This window comes from Penicillium soppii (genome assembly GCF_028829465.1).
Source record: "Penicillium soppii strain IBT 18220 chromosome Unknown utg000002l, whole genome shotgun sequence".
Classification (NCBI taxonomy): domain Eukaryota; kingdom Fungi; phylum Ascomycota; class Eurotiomycetes; order Eurotiales; family Aspergillaceae; genus Penicillium; species Penicillium soppii.
The window spans coordinates 1,642,342-1,658,174 of record NW_026643232.1 but is presented as its reverse complement, the minus strand read 5'-3'; the positions used below and the strand labels follow the sequence as shown (position 1 = coordinate 1,658,174).

At 46.4% G+C, this 15,833-nt stretch overlaps 8 protein-coding genes across 8 annotated transcripts; 3 read left to right on the top strand and 5 right to left on the bottom strand.

The window, feature by feature from the left end:
* Nucleotides 1-885: 885 nt before the first annotated feature.
* N7529_001974 (uncharacterized protein) lies at nucleotides 886-1,257 on the bottom strand (the record flags this gene model as incomplete). Its single annotated transcript, XM_057237505.1, has 1 exon — nucleotides 886-1,257. One exon carries the CDS (start codon nucleotides 1,255-1,257, stop codon nucleotides 886-888), a length of 372 nt encoding a protein of 123 aa, XP_057102192.1.
* Nucleotides 1,258-3,633: 2,376 nt separating this feature from the next.
* Nucleotides 3,634-4,677, top strand: N7529_001973 (uncharacterized protein; the record flags this gene model as incomplete). Its single annotated transcript, XM_057237504.1, has 1 exon — nucleotides 3,634-4,677. The coding sequence occupies one exon, from the start codon at nucleotides 3,634-3,636 to the stop codon at nucleotides 4,675-4,677; it is 1,044 nt and encodes a 347-aa protein (XP_057102191.1).
* A 2,018-nt stretch (nucleotides 4,678-6,695) lies between these two features.
* N7529_001972 (uncharacterized protein) lies at nucleotides 6,696-8,012 on the bottom strand (the record flags this gene model as incomplete). The annotated part of the gene is made up of 1 exon (XM_057237503.1): nucleotides 6,696-8,012. The coding sequence occupies one exon, from the start codon at nucleotides 8,010-8,012 to the stop codon at nucleotides 6,696-6,698; it is 1,317 nt and encodes a 438-aa protein (XP_057102190.1).
* A 751-nt stretch (nucleotides 8,013-8,763) lies between these two features.
* Nucleotides 8,764-8,997, bottom strand: N7529_001971 (uncharacterized protein; the record flags this gene model as incomplete). Its single annotated transcript, XM_057237502.1, has 1 exon — nucleotides 8,764-8,997. One exon carries the CDS (start codon nucleotides 8,995-8,997, stop codon nucleotides 8,764-8,766), a length of 234 nt encoding a protein of 77 aa, XP_057102189.1.
* Nucleotides 8,998-10,178: 1,181 nt separating this feature from the next.
* N7529_001970 (uncharacterized protein) lies at nucleotides 10,179-10,729 on the bottom strand (the record flags this gene model as incomplete). Its single annotated transcript, XM_057237501.1, has 3 exons — nucleotides 10,179-10,237; nucleotides 10,305-10,622; nucleotides 10,687-10,729. 3 exons carry the CDS (start codon nucleotides 10,727-10,729, stop codon nucleotides 10,179-10,181), a joined length of 420 nt encoding a protein of 139 aa, XP_057102188.1.
* A 1,122-nt stretch (nucleotides 10,730-11,851) lies between these two features.
* N7529_001969 (F-box protein) lies at nucleotides 11,852-12,187 on the top strand (the record flags this gene model as incomplete). The annotated part of the gene is made up of 1 exon (XM_057237500.1): nucleotides 11,852-12,187. One exon carries the CDS (start codon nucleotides 11,852-11,854, stop codon nucleotides 12,185-12,187), a length of 336 nt encoding a protein of 111 aa, XP_057102187.1.
* Nucleotides 12,188-12,341: 154 nt separating this feature from the next.
* N7529_001968 (uncharacterized protein) lies at nucleotides 12,342-12,906 on the top strand (the record flags this gene model as incomplete). The annotated part of the gene is made up of 2 exons (XM_057237499.1): nucleotides 12,342-12,491; nucleotides 12,541-12,906. The coding sequence occupies 2 exons, from the start codon at nucleotides 12,342-12,344 to the stop codon at nucleotides 12,904-12,906; spliced, it is 516 nt and encodes a 171-aa protein (XP_057102186.1).
* A 436-nt stretch (nucleotides 12,907-13,342) lies between these two features.
* On the bottom strand, nucleotides 13,343-13,861 carry N7529_001967 (uncharacterized protein; the record flags this gene model as incomplete). Its single annotated transcript, XM_057237498.1, has 1 exon — nucleotides 13,343-13,861. One exon carries the CDS (start codon nucleotides 13,859-13,861, stop codon nucleotides 13,343-13,345), a length of 519 nt encoding a protein of 172 aa, XP_057102185.1.
* Nucleotides 13,862-15,833: the final 1,972 nt, after the last annotated feature.

The window sequence follows — 15,833 nt, the reverse complement described above, 5'->3', positions numbered from 1 at the left end:
TGTACATGAGGCTCTTCAATGACAATGTACCTACACGTGCCGGCCCCTCACTGCCCCACCTAGCATTCTTCTTTCATCTCCTCAACCTTTACCGAGTGCCGATCGCCCCAAGTAGTCACACCAATTACAGAACCAGATCAAAACCTATGCTCAGTGTTGGGGCCGGCACTTAATCGTTAAAGAACCTAATGTGAGCGCCATCAGCCACAAGGAGCTTGATTCTTTGATGTACGTATCGAAAAGGCTCCCAAGTATTTAAGCCGTCTAGTCATTGTCCACAATCAGTCTCTCAGTTTGAATGCTTTTCCTCGTTATGGCAAAACCATTTTGCTTTTCCCGACTAAAATTGTGGATTTTATGCGCCCTTGACAAGTGCTGCTTCGGAATGTGCTTACATATCCATTGGCAAAATCGAGGCGTTTCCTTGCATGGCCATGCGAAGTGCCCAAATCGTTGCCACCGGAAGCGTCTCTTTCTTTTTAACTGGTAGAGCTTCACACTGCCGATGTATCTCTGGCCAACCAGAAAGCCCGTGCCTAGAATATAGTCAACGCCTTCCGCATTATCGAACCAGATGCCGAGAGATGCGTGATCTCCCAGTGTTTGGTCCTTCTTTATTAGCTGAGCAATGTCCTCGACCCGGAGTCCTCGCTCGTTTATGTCGTTCTCTTTCATTATTTTTTCGATTGCCTGTGCGTTTGCGTTCGCTATGTCAAAGTCCTTCATCAGGAACTGGTGTACCACGACACCGAACCGCGCCTTACCAAGTTTCGTATTATTTTCTAACTTGTGCGGCCACTTCACATTGTTGCGAGCTGCTTCCGCCGACTCTATGTCCTTGAACCGGATGAGATACCTGACTTTAGGGGTGCCCACCCCCGATACTTAGGCTTCTCGTGTGGACGGTTCGTTCGACAGCGCCGTGCGAGAATGGGTGTTCGCGATCTCCTCTAGAAGATATCGCCCAAAGGTGTTTTGTCCGTTGCTATCATGGTTGTCTCCGGAACTCAGGGTCTCGGGGGGCACTACCGCGGCGTGGCCATCACTAGGCCGGGCATGTCTTCTTGTCCAAGGCGCGCTGGTCGAGTTAAGGCTGTCTAACACTTCGATCGTGGTCGTTCCTGGCGCGGTTGTGCGAGGGGGCTCGGGAGCACCCGCATGTGGGTCCGCTGTCCGCTCGGTACACAACAACAATTTCTCCGAAATAACGCGATTGCTAGCTGGACTACTCAGCTGAGCCACTGCACATTTGTCCATAACTCGAACAGATTTGGGACCCGGACATATTTTGCAGTGCCGAACAAGCTTTGCGGTAAAGTCGTACACAATGGCATCAGTTGAACCGCAGAACACACAAGAAAAGACAACTCCACGTTGGGATGGCTTGCACCAACGGATAGGATCTGGAACACTAGACTGCACCTACTACACCAAAAGCATGAATTCAAATCGCCTCTAGCACATATTGCCAATATTCCCGGCTTCATTCCAATCCAATGGGAATGTTTTAGGGTTTGCCGACGTCTTGCCGAGTCTTGCACGTTGCGCACTTGAGATTTGATACCAGAGTTTGAGAATGGTGAACCTGTGACACTCGCAAATGATAAACCGGAAGAAAATTGAAGATGAAGAATTTCTTAGTAAAACTACTTTTACTCTGCAACTTGCATTCCCAAATTGCGTGTGTGATGCGAACATCCGACAATATGAAGAGCTCACCACTTGCGATAGCTGGTGTCTTCTCTAAAAACTGTATTTATAGAAAAGAAAAAAATCGCACGCTATCTCATTGTCTTTGGGGGGGGGGGGTATCTGGCTTACTCAGAAATATGAATAAAGGTTTTTGGCCCCCAATACAAGCAACGCTAAATAGCGCCTGATGACGATCGCCAACACCTTTTGGCCCCATCATGTCTCAAATATAGATGTTACATGGGGGCGGAAGGAACTCGAAAATCGTTGAGTGGGACTGACCACCTGAAGATCAGGTTTCAAAACTAGCGCATACTCTCTAGCGGTGAGGATTTCCTGCTCCATACCCAGCATGATTTAGTTAATGATGCCATGTGCGTGTACTTTAGGTCTATGTGAGGCGTGATAGTAACAAAGAACCAAATATGACTGGACTCTGCGATATGTCACATTCAGAATACATAGTATGCTCTAATTATTTGGCCCCTCATGGTACGGGCGAAAGGACCTTGATGGAAGGCCTAGTTGAAAGGTATTGATGTGCGCTCTAGAAAGCGCCTGTTAGCTCAAAGTTGATAATACTAGTCCTAATGATCGATTTAGCGCCTCGTAGGGTTAATTTGTGCCTTGAAGATTGACCAATATCATATCAAGTACATTGGTTATCGGTTCTTATCAACTAGTGTATGACATGGCCCCAAATTCTGCAGATACAATCATCAGCCCCAGTAAGAGATGCTTGAAGCTAGGAAATCAGGGAATAGCCGGGCTCCACTGTGCCTTTTTTCTCTTCTACGGGGATTAGATACTTGTTCTACCCTTCATGTTTTCGGGTTTTCATCAAGGAAGAGAGGCTTCGGAGCAGCGGCGGAGCTTCGACCGGTATACTTGCACCTTTTACCTAAACTGCGGCTTGTGAAAAGAATAGATGCTACATGAACCATCATTCAGTCTTAGGATGGTCTCGGTAGTGTGCCTATTCCCTATCCAATCTATTCTCGGTGAGGATTTCTCAATATGCACCCTGAGAACAGACATTTACATTGTTCATTTTTCGCCCCCAACTTGTAAGGTAGTTGAAACAAGTTTCGCAATTAGTCTACCGGTGGTGGGGAAGGGAACGACTTGGGACCCATCCTTCGACCGAATGAAGGTCTATTTCTGTGGAATCGGATAGGAAGATAGTGCTACAAAATTAAAGCAATTACGTCATATAGACTCATACAGACAACTAAGTACTTGATAGACGAGGAAACAGCACTTGGTTCATATCAGATACCAGTAAAATGAGGCGAAAAAGTCGGAGACGGCGATGTACGGCCATTCAGCACACACAAGGAAAATGAGCCACGCGAATGTGAGATTCTGTGGGTCTTGTCCAAGCGCAGAATATGGGGGCAGCAAACTCACAGCCCCTTCAAGTTGCCATATCAGAATACCTAGGTATTGGCCCCAGGTTCTAGGTAATTTTGCTAGTACAGACAGGACTGTATACAAATGCCCGCTCGGTATCGGAAACTGGCACTAGATCGAGCCACTTCCATGAATAGAAAATCAGATGCCAGCTCGGTATCGGGAACTGGCACTAGATCGAGTCACTGTCCAAAATAGAAGATCAGGGTCCTTCTGAAATACCAAATTTGGACCCTAGATTGCATCTCCAGCACCAATTCGCATCTGGAAAGCAATCAAGTCATCTTTTGATCGACGGATCCTGGACATATAAAAGGCATCACACTTCCAGTCCTCCAAAAAACACAACAGAGGCACTCGAAAAGTCGATCATCTTTGCCATATTCATTCTTGTTTCTTTGGAATTTGCATTCATATTCTTACCAGTATAGACCCTGCCCTCGTTTGGCTTTACTCCGCGGTTTTACTAACAAAAAGTAGATACCATTCATATCTCAAGAATACAGAAGTGCTACAACAATCTTTATCATGTTCAAGAGCATCTCGGATCGATTTGGATCCATCCTCGTGGCTTTTCTATCGATGCAGGGTATTTGCTCAGCACTTGCAGTTGAGACCAACCGGACTCTGAATGAAACCAACGCGAGTGAAGAGAAGGAGCTCACTGCCCGGACAAGCGATGAATATACCATCGTACACAAATGGAACGGTGGTGACATTATCGGAAAGGCTTCGGGAGTTGGCCTTGTGATTACTGGAACTGTTGGTATAATTGTCAGTTGGTATGGCAACCGACCAGACCCGGAAAAGATTTGTGGAAAATCAGCGATCATCTCCGTCACGGAAGATGGAGTGGACTACGAATATTACGTGTATTCATACACAACCGGCAACAGCTGTGACAGCACCCAGCGAACAAAGACCATCACCAAGAAGCTCTCCGATGCATTCGATGACTTGCATTCTCAGGGAGCCTCCGCGGTGTGTCTCGATTTTGATCACCACGGTACATGGCACGGAGTGCTTGGTTTGGCGACGAAGTCTTCAGGAAAAAACCCACAAACTGCTTGCGACGGCCATCACGCAGGCGCCAAAAGAGGAAACACTGGGTTTCTTGAGCTCGAAGGAAACAGCACTGCTGAAATCGAAGGAGGGAGCACCACGAAGAGAAATGAAGACGGACTTGTAAAAAGGACATCAATTTCCGTCTCTGAGTCCGAAGTGAAGTCGGGAAGCACCAAGTTCAGCCCCTCCGACAAATCCCAGGCGGTCATTGCCGAAATTTCGGGCAAGATGTATTCGCTAAGCAAAGCCGGAAGCTGCGCAGGCATTTCAGGTACCGTATCAGACTCCAACGGAGTGAGCATTACCTATTACTACTACGCCTCGGGGAGAAACTGTGATACCACCGCTGAAATTCAGACGATTGTGCATGCTCTTGACGACGCATGGGATGGTCTGGGAAGCATTTCGGCGCTCTGCCTGACAATGAGGCATGGAAGAGGCACATGGCGAGGACACCTGGGTGTTTCTGCGATGCAAGGCGATTTCCCTGCCACGCATTTGTGTTAGATGAAAGGATTTCACCAAGACCTGTGAGTCTGAGATTGCCCAGAACGGTCTATGCAGCAAGTTTACTAACAAAGTTCTAGGGAATTGCAATAAAGGGAGAATTCAACAACCCAACATATTTCTGAAATGGTAGAATATCATTGCCTGGATGTTGTAGAAATCGAGGGGTTTCAGGTCCTCTACCGGCTATCAGCGCAGCTTATACAAGCCGATCCCCCTGCTCATGAGGTTATACTTGAGAGTATTTCCAGCACCAGAGAGCGAACTGAACCTTCTCGCATACGTATTTACTTTCTTTGAATCAATCATACATTTTTGTGCTTTTTCTATTGAATTTTCTCAGGAATCTGTGCTTCATAAGCCACTTGCTGGTACTGCCACTTCTTGGCGTGAACACCTTAGAGATTTTAGCGGAAGCTTTGGGGTTACCAGGACCACAAATCAACAGTAAAAAGGTATTAAAGTGGCCAGCAGACGATTGATGACTAACGTAGCTGGTAAGCGAGTTGGCCACCCCAACCAAAACGCATCCCTGAATCAGCACTTAATTAATTCAACCAAGCAGGAGGTCAGGATCTTATTGGCAAATCAGGCTGTTGAAGAACCACGAAATCAACTCTATTCGAGAAGCAGCGCGGGTTTATAATGTAACCCAGTCAACGTTGCAAAATCGGACACTCGGTCGACCGAACCGCGCGATCTCTCGCGCCGACCCGTATAGATTAACCGAAAGGGAAGATGAATCACTTGGAAAATGAATTTTCTCACTTCATGATCGCAGAGCAGCGCCTCGGCCGACCACTTTACGAGAAACTACGAATATTCTTCTTGAGGCCCGCGAAATTACCCTAGTCCAAACAGTCGGCGAAAAATGGGTTCATAATCTTGTAACATGGCATCCCGAACTTTTAAGCCGTTTTCAAAGCGATATAATTACGAGTGCGCGAATATCATTAGTGAAGGGTTCAATCTTGTGCAAAACACTAGACTTCATTACAGTAACGATCCTAACGCCATTTCTCACTTCGATGAGACTAGTTACGCAATAGGACCAACCGCGATAGTGATAATCGTTACAAGGACTGAATACTACAGTCGGCGATCGCTTTTATTTCGTTGTGTTTGACGCTAACAAGCGCCGCTGCTGACAATCAACATGAAAAGGTATATTACTGGTGTCATTTCAAGGTCGGTTATCGTTGAACTCACAGTAATTGAATTTGGCCCCCGTTTTTCCAAGATGTCCTTACGAAACCCTTCCGAGGTCCACAAGAACTTAGTTCGACCTGAGCAAGAACCGAAATGTGACCCTAAACCTCACCAAAAGCATCAAACAATAATTTGGAAGTCATCTATGGAAGTACAGATATACTTGTATATTTATGTGTTCTGGGTGGGGTGTATACAAAATAGTAATAATGGGTACGGAGTACATATGCATAAAAAGGCAATGGAGGCTGAGCCAAGGTCGCGTTAGGGGAAAGTATGCCGATCGATTCCCGCCCCCAATTATCACAAGAGCGCCAAGGAAGGGCCCGACGAATCAGAGAGGTGTTCTGCTTACCAAAATTGCCCAAGATGCGCATTGCCCGCTTACATGACACGATGAGCTACTTAATTATGGGCTCAGCTCTAAAAACATCGCTGCCCCCTGTTTATTGGGCCTAGAAATAGCGCGATAACGCCGACATCATCAACCAATGAAGCTTTATCGAGTTGCTACTACATCTAGACATACCTTAAGTTCGGAGATTGACATAACTGCAAGATAGACTCAGTTGGTTTTTTTGCTCGACTTAATGATGCAAAAGCTTTAATAAGGAAAATGTATGGTCATATTCTCTTTAAAATTGATCTTGTTTCTCGAAAAGCCCGAGATGGATTTTAAGCTAAAAGATGTGGGCTCTGGAATTGTGAATTTAGATGGTGGATTAGAGGAAGCTTTGAAAATGCTGAAACTTGAACAAAGCCAGATACAATAATAAGATACAAACATAGAATCATAGCTTATCCGGGTCTTATACCATCAGTGAAGTAGTCAACGCCAAGAACAAAGCAATCAAGGCACCGTACTGGCTATGATATCGCACTAGTGCACGAGAAACAGGAAGTGTAGAGGTAGTATTCCCCGAGCCTATCTTCCTAGCGAACCGCATCTCATTCTTCCCAAAGTCAAACACAGCCACGACGTTTTTCAAGAACGGAACGCCAATAATGTTCAGTGTGACATCACCGAGAGAGACTTCCGCAGACGAAGCCAGACTAGACACGCAAACTCCCTCGGAGGTCTGGTAGATAAGATCGGAGCCATCATGGTAGAATGTCTGGTCCCCAAGCGATAGGCCGAATTCCGGTGCTTTGGCCGAGCAATCAATAATATACAAACCAAGGTCAGAGTCATAAGTTGCAGGAGGCGAAAAGAGAGCATTGATCGAATCAACGATCGCGGATGGAAGGTACGAAATATAGTTCCCTGAGTCGACGAATGCTTGAAACGAGGTTGTATTGGTAGTCAGGTTATTCCGGGATAGACCGTAAGTGATATTGCGAACAGTGGTTGTCCAGTAAGATCGGACACTTTTCCCTGATGTATACCACAGCGGAATGTTGTCCGTGACCTCGACAGGGACTGCGGAGAAGTGGGAACTGTGATTGACGGGTGGAAGCCCACCAAGCGTCATGTATCCTCCAAAAGAAGTCGATTGATTCTGGGGGGTATGTGCGAGCGCGAGGCTGAAGTATGGATCGATCATGCCCTGTTCATACATTGTAAACAGCACAGGGCTGTAAACTAGACGATCGTGCCAATATGTACTGTTGGATGTGTGATTAGCAGGGTGTGCGGAGGTGATAGATGGGTACCCCAGACCGAGTAACCCGCTATTCACTCCATCACCCATGGGATTGGAGTTATTTGAGATAGCTATCTTCTGCGTGTTGACGGTGACGCCGCTCATAGACACTTCTTCATAGGCCATGAGACCGCTCGCGAGTCCTGCGCCGTACTCCACGCCGAACATCTCGTTGCGGACATGGCGATATGTTTTGGATATGTGATATGTCTTATTTGCGTAGAGGCAATCCCTTTCTGGTATGACGAGGTTGTCGGTGCTGTTGACGCATTTGTATCCGGTTTGCATCACATAGGTGTCACTGCTGCCGGTGTCCACAAGGAGCATGAAGGTCTGGTTTCCGATTGTGACTGGAGCATCAAAAACAGTTCCATACTGCGTTGCTATGAGAGGGGATGTTTTACTTGTGGATCGCTGTATGCTTCTGGCACCTGCAGGTACTAGTAGGCCAGCCACGATAGTGAGGAGATTTTGGAGTAGCATGATGTTGATCGTTGAGGATTGTGGTGATAGCTCTAAGATCCACAGCTCATTTCGATATTTGTACATGACTAAAGATCCAGAAATAGGCAGCCTTGCAACACGAAATTCGTAGTACGTTGATAGACAGGTTTGTAGATTTTAGTGCTAATATTTTCGGCCCCAATGCAGGTGATTCAGGCAACAGCCCAAAATTAGGTATCAAGATTAATTTGAAAGCTCTTGGGAATCCTGTAAACTTGGTGTTTGTACTGTTTTGTTCTTCATTACCTAGAGTAATTTAGTGATTCAATGATCATTCTGAATCTTCGATTCTGCAAAATTACGAGAGTGATTCAGTCACCACTGTGATGTTTGGGGCATCGAGATAAGTCAGATGGGGGGTGCAGGATTTCGTGGGTGCCTGTTTTGTCAGGTGTGTAGGGTGTCAATAACTAGTTTTGGGGAGCTCTCCTCCTCCTCTCTCTCTTTCCTTATTCTCCCATCTCCAGTATCTTGTCGAATAGGACCACTTCTTTTTTTTCACTTTTGACTTGCCGCATCACAACCATTCTGTTATTCCGCAGGATCAAGTACAGTACTAATACAAGTTGGGAAGACCATACTAAACCTCGATAGATTTTGGAAGCGAATTTTGTTGGTGCTATTTTAGCCATCACGTGGAAGCACACGTACTTCCAACACACCTCCATCTTCGCCACCGAGCCCAGAACACCATCGCACGACTCCACACTCTGCCCTGTGATCACCCCACCTAGTATACACTATTAGGAGCCCGGAAGCGCAGGAACAATATAGGAACGTATGCTCGTTTTCCACATGCAAAAGTGATGGAGACCATGAACTTGAAAACATAAGATGAGCTCAAGACGATTGTCCTCTGACCACTGCGACCGTGGAGAGCAGAGCCTTTCACTGAAATTGAGATCCAGCTAGACCGAGAAACGGCAATGGAACGGGCCGAGGCCGTCCGGTCCACGGCCGGCATTATCGTGTTATCAAATATCTCCGGAAGCTAGGGCCATTTATGTGCCGTGATCGTGGCTCTCGATGACTATCTAGAGATTTTTGGATCCCAACAGGTTCAAGTGGGACCGATGGATGGTCGGTCTATGTAGCTAAGTTGATAGATATTTTCCACGCCATCAACTTGATGCTCAAGTTAGCAAATCAAAACCCCCAGACAGCAAGCTTAAGGGCGATGAAGGCGACGATCCTCTACGACAGCCAGTCAGCGCTGCATGCTATCCAAACCTGTTGGGATGTCAGGTAGCATCGCATATGGGGATGTCTGCCATGTCGACCTGATGTAAAGCTACACACAGAGCACGGCTGAAACTATGTTTCCTGACAATATATGCACTGCAACCCGAAGAACAACATGGTACAGCGAGGTGACACTGCGAGAAAGTATATTACAAAAGTACAGTGTCACATAACAACTGCAGCGTTAACAATGACACGCCCAAAACTCACGACAGATGAAGCTATCTCATCCTGCCAACCTTGTAAATTTATGCCTGAGAGAACAAAATGTCAAGTCTTTTCCAGATCTAGGCATTACACCGTGGCCGCTCCGAAGAATAATCGTTCTAAAGCCTCCTATATTCATTCGACAGTGACTGAAGTGCTCTGTCCGGGTGGCTTGATTTCGAGAACGGCGTTGAGGGCTCTACAACGTTTGGAAGCACCATCTGCTAGGGTGTCGACAAATATTTAAGCGACAAAATGTACTTCGAACATAGATCGCTGGTTCACCCAGTCTATTAGTCTGGGTAATACAGTCAGTAGGTGGGATGAGATGGCCATGATGCAACTCGCATGCGCTTGTTACTCATATTTCGCAAGCCTTTCAAAAACTCAGAATCAAATTACACCCAGCGAAATAGTTTCTTCTTGTCATGACTCCATTGCATATGGAGTCCGATATGCTCATGGTCTAAAATTAGCTACTATTGAATTGTGATTCTAACCAGCCAATAGAAATATATGACAACTCTGTCTTTTATTACCCCTAGTTTCTAGCAATTTGTATGGGGTTTGCGGCTGACTAAAATGACATAAAGAACACAAACATTTTGGGGCTTTTTCAGCAATTCACTCCACATTTTGACCATCATCGTTGTTCTCATCGATGTTTGGGATTTCAGTTGCAGCTGCAGCTGCCTCTCAGTCCGAAGGGCTGTTTGTTCCTTGCACCTGAGAACTGGTTTCTGTGGTGGTAGACTCTGCAGCAGGTAAGTTTGAGACACTCAGGAGAGGACTCGACTGAACGAGGCGACTGGCAGAACTTACTTGATGTATGGCTGGCATTTTTTGATTGTATTGATGTAGTGATGTCAAAGTGCCCAGTCTCATATTCATGACTGCCGTAGATAAATCGCAGAAAATGATAGTCGGCGAGACCAAATCTGATATCAATCGTAAATCTACCTAAGGTGACATTGAGATCTTCCTTGATGTATGTCGGAGGCTCTTCTTGGTGGGAAGCCGCGACATATTGAATTGAGAGAGGGAGCAATATCGAGTCGTGAGACTCGTAAGACCAATCTGTGGTAAGGCCGTTGCGAACATTCACAAGATCGCCATTTTGAGGGTAGTTGATTCGGAACGCTTGTGAAAAGATCAAAGTTAGGACCGCGTTTGGGTAGTTAGGTTGATGTATAAATATGCTTACCATTGCTTTGAAGGACATCAAATGCGAGCGCAAGTAGCAACATTGATTTCATCGTGAGGATATGACGATAAGGCCTGGGTATCACTTTTTACTGCGAAGCCTCAATGGAAAAAGGAATTGTGTCAAGTTATTTGGACTTGCTGAAGAGGCACTATTTATATATTTGACAGCAAGACCACACGTCAAAGCAAACCAGCGACGTTCTAGTTCAAGAGAAGAGCGCAAAGTCCCATCGAGGGTTACTTGCATCATCCCAGAGTGCTTCTACATTTTCGAAGCAGCGTACAGGATTGTCATAGCGTCGACTTGGGCCTAGCCATCCAAGTACTTTGTACAGAGTTTAGATATTAGGTAAAATTATCGGTTGGATGAGGATCTTCCTCGGTTCTGGTGAAATGCCGCGAAAACCATCACGTATGTTGGGCCCGCTAGAACCTGTGGACTCGCGACACTCCAATAACAGTGTACTGGGGCTCAGTAGAAATGGCTGGTGCGCTGATGGGGCGGGTAATTTTCATTTCACACCTTTCAAGGTTATTCATTGTCTAGCAGTGATGCCGTCAAGAAGCCATGATGCACATCAAGCCCAGTTGTTGGGCCAGGCACGGAAAGCTCCCGAAAGATTGCGAGAAGCAAATCTATTTATAGGGAGCTTAGGAGCCCGATTGGTCTAGTTTGAGTAGAGGAAGAATCGTCGCTTCGTTAGAACAGCTCATATTTTCACCCCAAAAAGCTCCGAAGGCATTTCTGCACTAGGTGGAACCGTGGAAGTAATGTACTATTAGGTGTCAAGTCAGATTGGTGGGCAGTATTAGCCTCCTACAGACGGGTGTACCTGTACCGAGAATTGACGAGCTAATAGATTTGTGTAACATTAGTCAGTGGCGCATACCGATATATAAAAATAGAATTGCTATTTAAAGTAAACGATGTGATGATAAGCGGGGCGCAATTTGACTCATGCTCCACTACAAGGCTGAGCGTGGGCCAGAACCAAGTGGGCCAGACATCTTGTCTTTTGAACGTGTTCCCCGCGTTCCTCACTAGCACTAATCGACTATCTGCTGTTCCATCCTATCAACCCACCGCGGGCGCATGGACTTATTCCAACCGACAACCCCAAGCCCAAAGTATACTCACGAGTACTGTAACATGAAGCACCAAAATGCAAGAGCAAGAGCAACCCCAAACCAAGGTCCTCACCACCCCCAAACTCCTTGAAATTATCCTCCTCCACCTAGACACCCGCACACTCCTCGTCTCGGCCCAGCGGGTATGCCGAACCTGGACAGTTCTCATTCAGAGCTCGCCCGCAATTCAACAAGCGCTCTTCTTCCAACAAACCACACCTAAATCTAATCTAGAAAAGGGCAAATGGCACGCAAAATCAATCTGGAACTCTATCCTTCCATCGCCCAAAGAAAAAGACACACAACTCGGCCAGGAAAGCACAAATGGATACGAATGCCCACACCCTCCCCAATCTATAATCCGCTCTTAGTACAAGCCTTCCGACCATTCTTTCCCTCAGTCCATGAATACCCCCCTATCCACGACAACGATGAAAAGCAAATGAAATTGACCCTGAGATTGAGACTGAACACGGAAGGGAAGAGAAAAAGAAGAAGAACCCCTTCTCCTTCAAACCCCTCGAAATGCTCTCATCCCCTCAAAAGAAAACCGCCTATATGAGAAAAGAAGCTAGCTGGCGAAAGATGCTCCTCTGCCAGCCGCCCGTAAACGGAGGCGTCACCGCCTTCAAAATGCATCATAGGATGGGCGGGGACTCGTATATTTGTTATAACGTTCGTATCTCTATCCCCCTTTACCATATCATCACTAAAAGAGCAACAGGTCCCGCGAAAATCCCAAAAGACTACCCTGAGAATGGGCCACTTCTTCATAACCCTAACACAGAGTCCTGACCTCTACTTTGGCCGCTTCGGCCTTACGCGCATCTACTGGTCCGCTTACGTCCCGCCCTACGAGCCCAGCCCCGACAGCAGGGGTGGTGGCACCTACCCGCCGCACGAGGGGTCGTACGACCCAACGGTGATAAAGGCTTTTGCTAAGGCGTTCGAGAAATCCGAGACTGTCGTATTCTCGAGGGAGACGATTCAGTGCTCTGTTGGAAGGGAGCGCGAGCTAACCGATGAGGAGAGTTTGCGGGAGGAGATTGCTGAGGCTGAGACTGAAGGTTCTAAAGGAGGAGGCAAATGAGGCGGATAGGATGCGGACCCTGTTCCTTGTGGAGCCTTCTTTCATGTAAACTGTCCCTCTTTTACTGGTGGAGTGGTCTTCAACTGCTAAAATCTCCTTTTGGTATCAAATTTATGGAACTTCGGAGACTCTTTTACTTGACTATAACTTGACAAACATTACGGATGGACCAATACTTCGGTATGAGTCTATTTGGCGCACTACCTGGCATCTTTCCTCGATACCCTCGAAAGGACTCATCCCGTAGTAAGGCCTGCGAGGCAACGGTAAGGTTGAGAGACAGATCGTTGAGGTTGGAAGTCTGCAGGAATTCAGAGAAGTATCTCCCGATTATATCTAACATAACAGTGACCAGTTAGCTGTGCGTAAAATTATGGTCAGCGGGTCTTAGACTTACGAATTAGGACAAGATACTTTACGGTGATGAAAGAAAGTTTCATTCAACTGAAGCACCATCTGGGTGCAAAGGAAAGCTGGTCTGTCCACCCAGTGATAGCCAGCTGTTTCCCTTAGGCCCAGATGGCCAAATCTCCCAAAGAAGACGATCAAGCCTTTCGGGAAATTCTTCGTCGCTATTAAAAGACATCCACTCGTGCCGTATCTCTCTTTCCCTTTTTCCAAGCTGGCTCATATTCGGCTCGCCCTGAGCATTACGTGTGACCAAGAATGATCGAGCAAAGCAGTCAAGGACCATATTCTCATCTCCCAAAAACATATCATCTCCGAAAGGCATGATGCGCAGGTTTCTTAAATTCCGAGAAGCCTGGTTAGCGGAAACCAAGTTCCAGATACCAAGGACAAGATTTTCATCTGTGGCTGCATTAGCGATAATCTCTCGAAGTCTCGAAATTTCGGTTTCATGGCGTTGACGACCCAGTGGTAGTGGTCTGGTGTCAAAATGAAGATCTAGCACGAGGCTGTGAAGATTTGCAAAATAACCCACGGCCTTGTACATTTCGCATTCCGACTGGTTACCCAAGGATCTTTTGATTGGAAGACGTAGCTCCTCTAACTGGGGACAAGACTGGGCTAGCTGGCGTATACCACAACTATCCATTTCTGGATATCTATAGCCATAATCTCCCTTGCCAGTCCTCATTCGGAATCTTTTACACGCTTCAATAACAAGGCTCTTCAAAGTTGGTCCGTGGTGTTGTATGATTTGATTGAGGGAAGAAGCAGCTCGGATACCGGAGATGTGTAGGTATTTGAGGGCATTGAAAGCTTGAATCGCAGCGACTGCATCTTCATTGTCAGAATTGAGATCCAAGTACCCGACATCCCCAGGACCCCATTTTCCCGGAAACGCGGAGATGAACAGTCGCTCAAGGTTAGGTAACCGCACAGCTACCCGTGAGAGTGTAAATGGGCTGTAGAAATTCCCTATCTCAAGTGACCGAAGTCAAGATAGATCCACGACATCCGATAGCTTGAGGAAGACACTCTCGTCTGGCCCGGATTCTCTCGTTGAAATCGATTCTAACATAGACACCGATGTTATAGGAGGCGCGCTTTTAGCGAGGGCGTGCCATTCATGCTTTAACGTTGCCAATGGAATATCAGGGGCTGAAAATGCGGGTTATAAGACAATATGTTTCAATGTTGGAACCTGAAAAAGAAAGGGCAGCATCTCGTCAAGATACGCCGGACCAAATGTAGGGTTTTTATCTTCAGGAAGGGCGATAGATAGCACGTTGAAGCATGGTAGACGGAGAACATCAAAATCAATGCCCAAGTTTGATTGGCAATGATGGATATCTTTATTAAAAGTTGGCACACCGTAAGCCACGTGCTGGAGATACCAAATATTGATTCGACAATGTGGATGGTGTTGCGAAATGGCTTCCAGCAAAGGGGCAGGGAAGTCATTCTTCACGTCAAAATCTAGGGTTTCTAGATGGGAAAGACGAGCAATGAGGGTAGCTAGTGGTGCCCAGTCTCTTTCGCGATAAGAGCTAGTTCCGCGGAGGATGGATGTTCCCTGAACGTGGAACAAATTTGGTTCCGTTAAATGAGACTCTAAGAAATTGTCTCTTGTGGCCCTGGCCCTGGCCTGTCGATAGTTGCGACAGTGACCTAACTTGCAGCCTTCCAAACTCCAACGGAGCTCTTGTTCTTCTGTGTTTGAAAGCCTATGATCGTTGATACAGATGATAGATAGCCTCCGGGCGTATTTCAGGAAATGACGGTGATCTATCAGTTCTGAAACCGATAGCTGTGTTAAAGCGCTCTTACGGAAGGCGGGTTGCAGAATATACCCGATTAGGCATCGATTCTATCGAGAAAGATGACTTCCTTAATATCTTTCCAGCGGCTCGTAACGATTCATTCAAAGTGTCTATCGTTCAAAGTGCCTTCGCAGCTACTGGTTTAGTGCCATTAGATCCTGATCGGGTACTATCAAAACTCAATATTCGCCTTCAATCTCCGCCTCTACCAGATCGACCAGTTTCACAAGGTTCAACATCAGGCAGTAATATCTCTACCGGTATCCCTCCAGACGACTAAGCAGCTAGAAAAAGGCAAATCTAGGCTCAATTCTGGTCTAAGCTCAGCTGCTGATAAGATCTCTTCGCCTACAAAACGTGATCTTCAACGGTTTTACAATAAATATGTCGGTTAAGCTAGTTCACGAGCACATCTTAATGCGGGATGAGATTAAGCGTTTACGGGAGGGGAATAGAAAACAGATGAAAAAAAGGGAGAAATCAAAGAAGCAGATACATAACATGGGTAGTTTAACAGAGCTTCCGGACCCTACTACCAATGTGGGTGGTGAGGAAAGTGTTAGTGTGAGGTATATATCTAACCCTACACCTGCTCCAGAACCCCAGGTTGAACCTACACTTCCTGTTTTGGCCCCTGTACGCCAGCAAACTACATGTTCATTATGCAGAGGGAAAGGGCATAGGTATACTACATGCCCG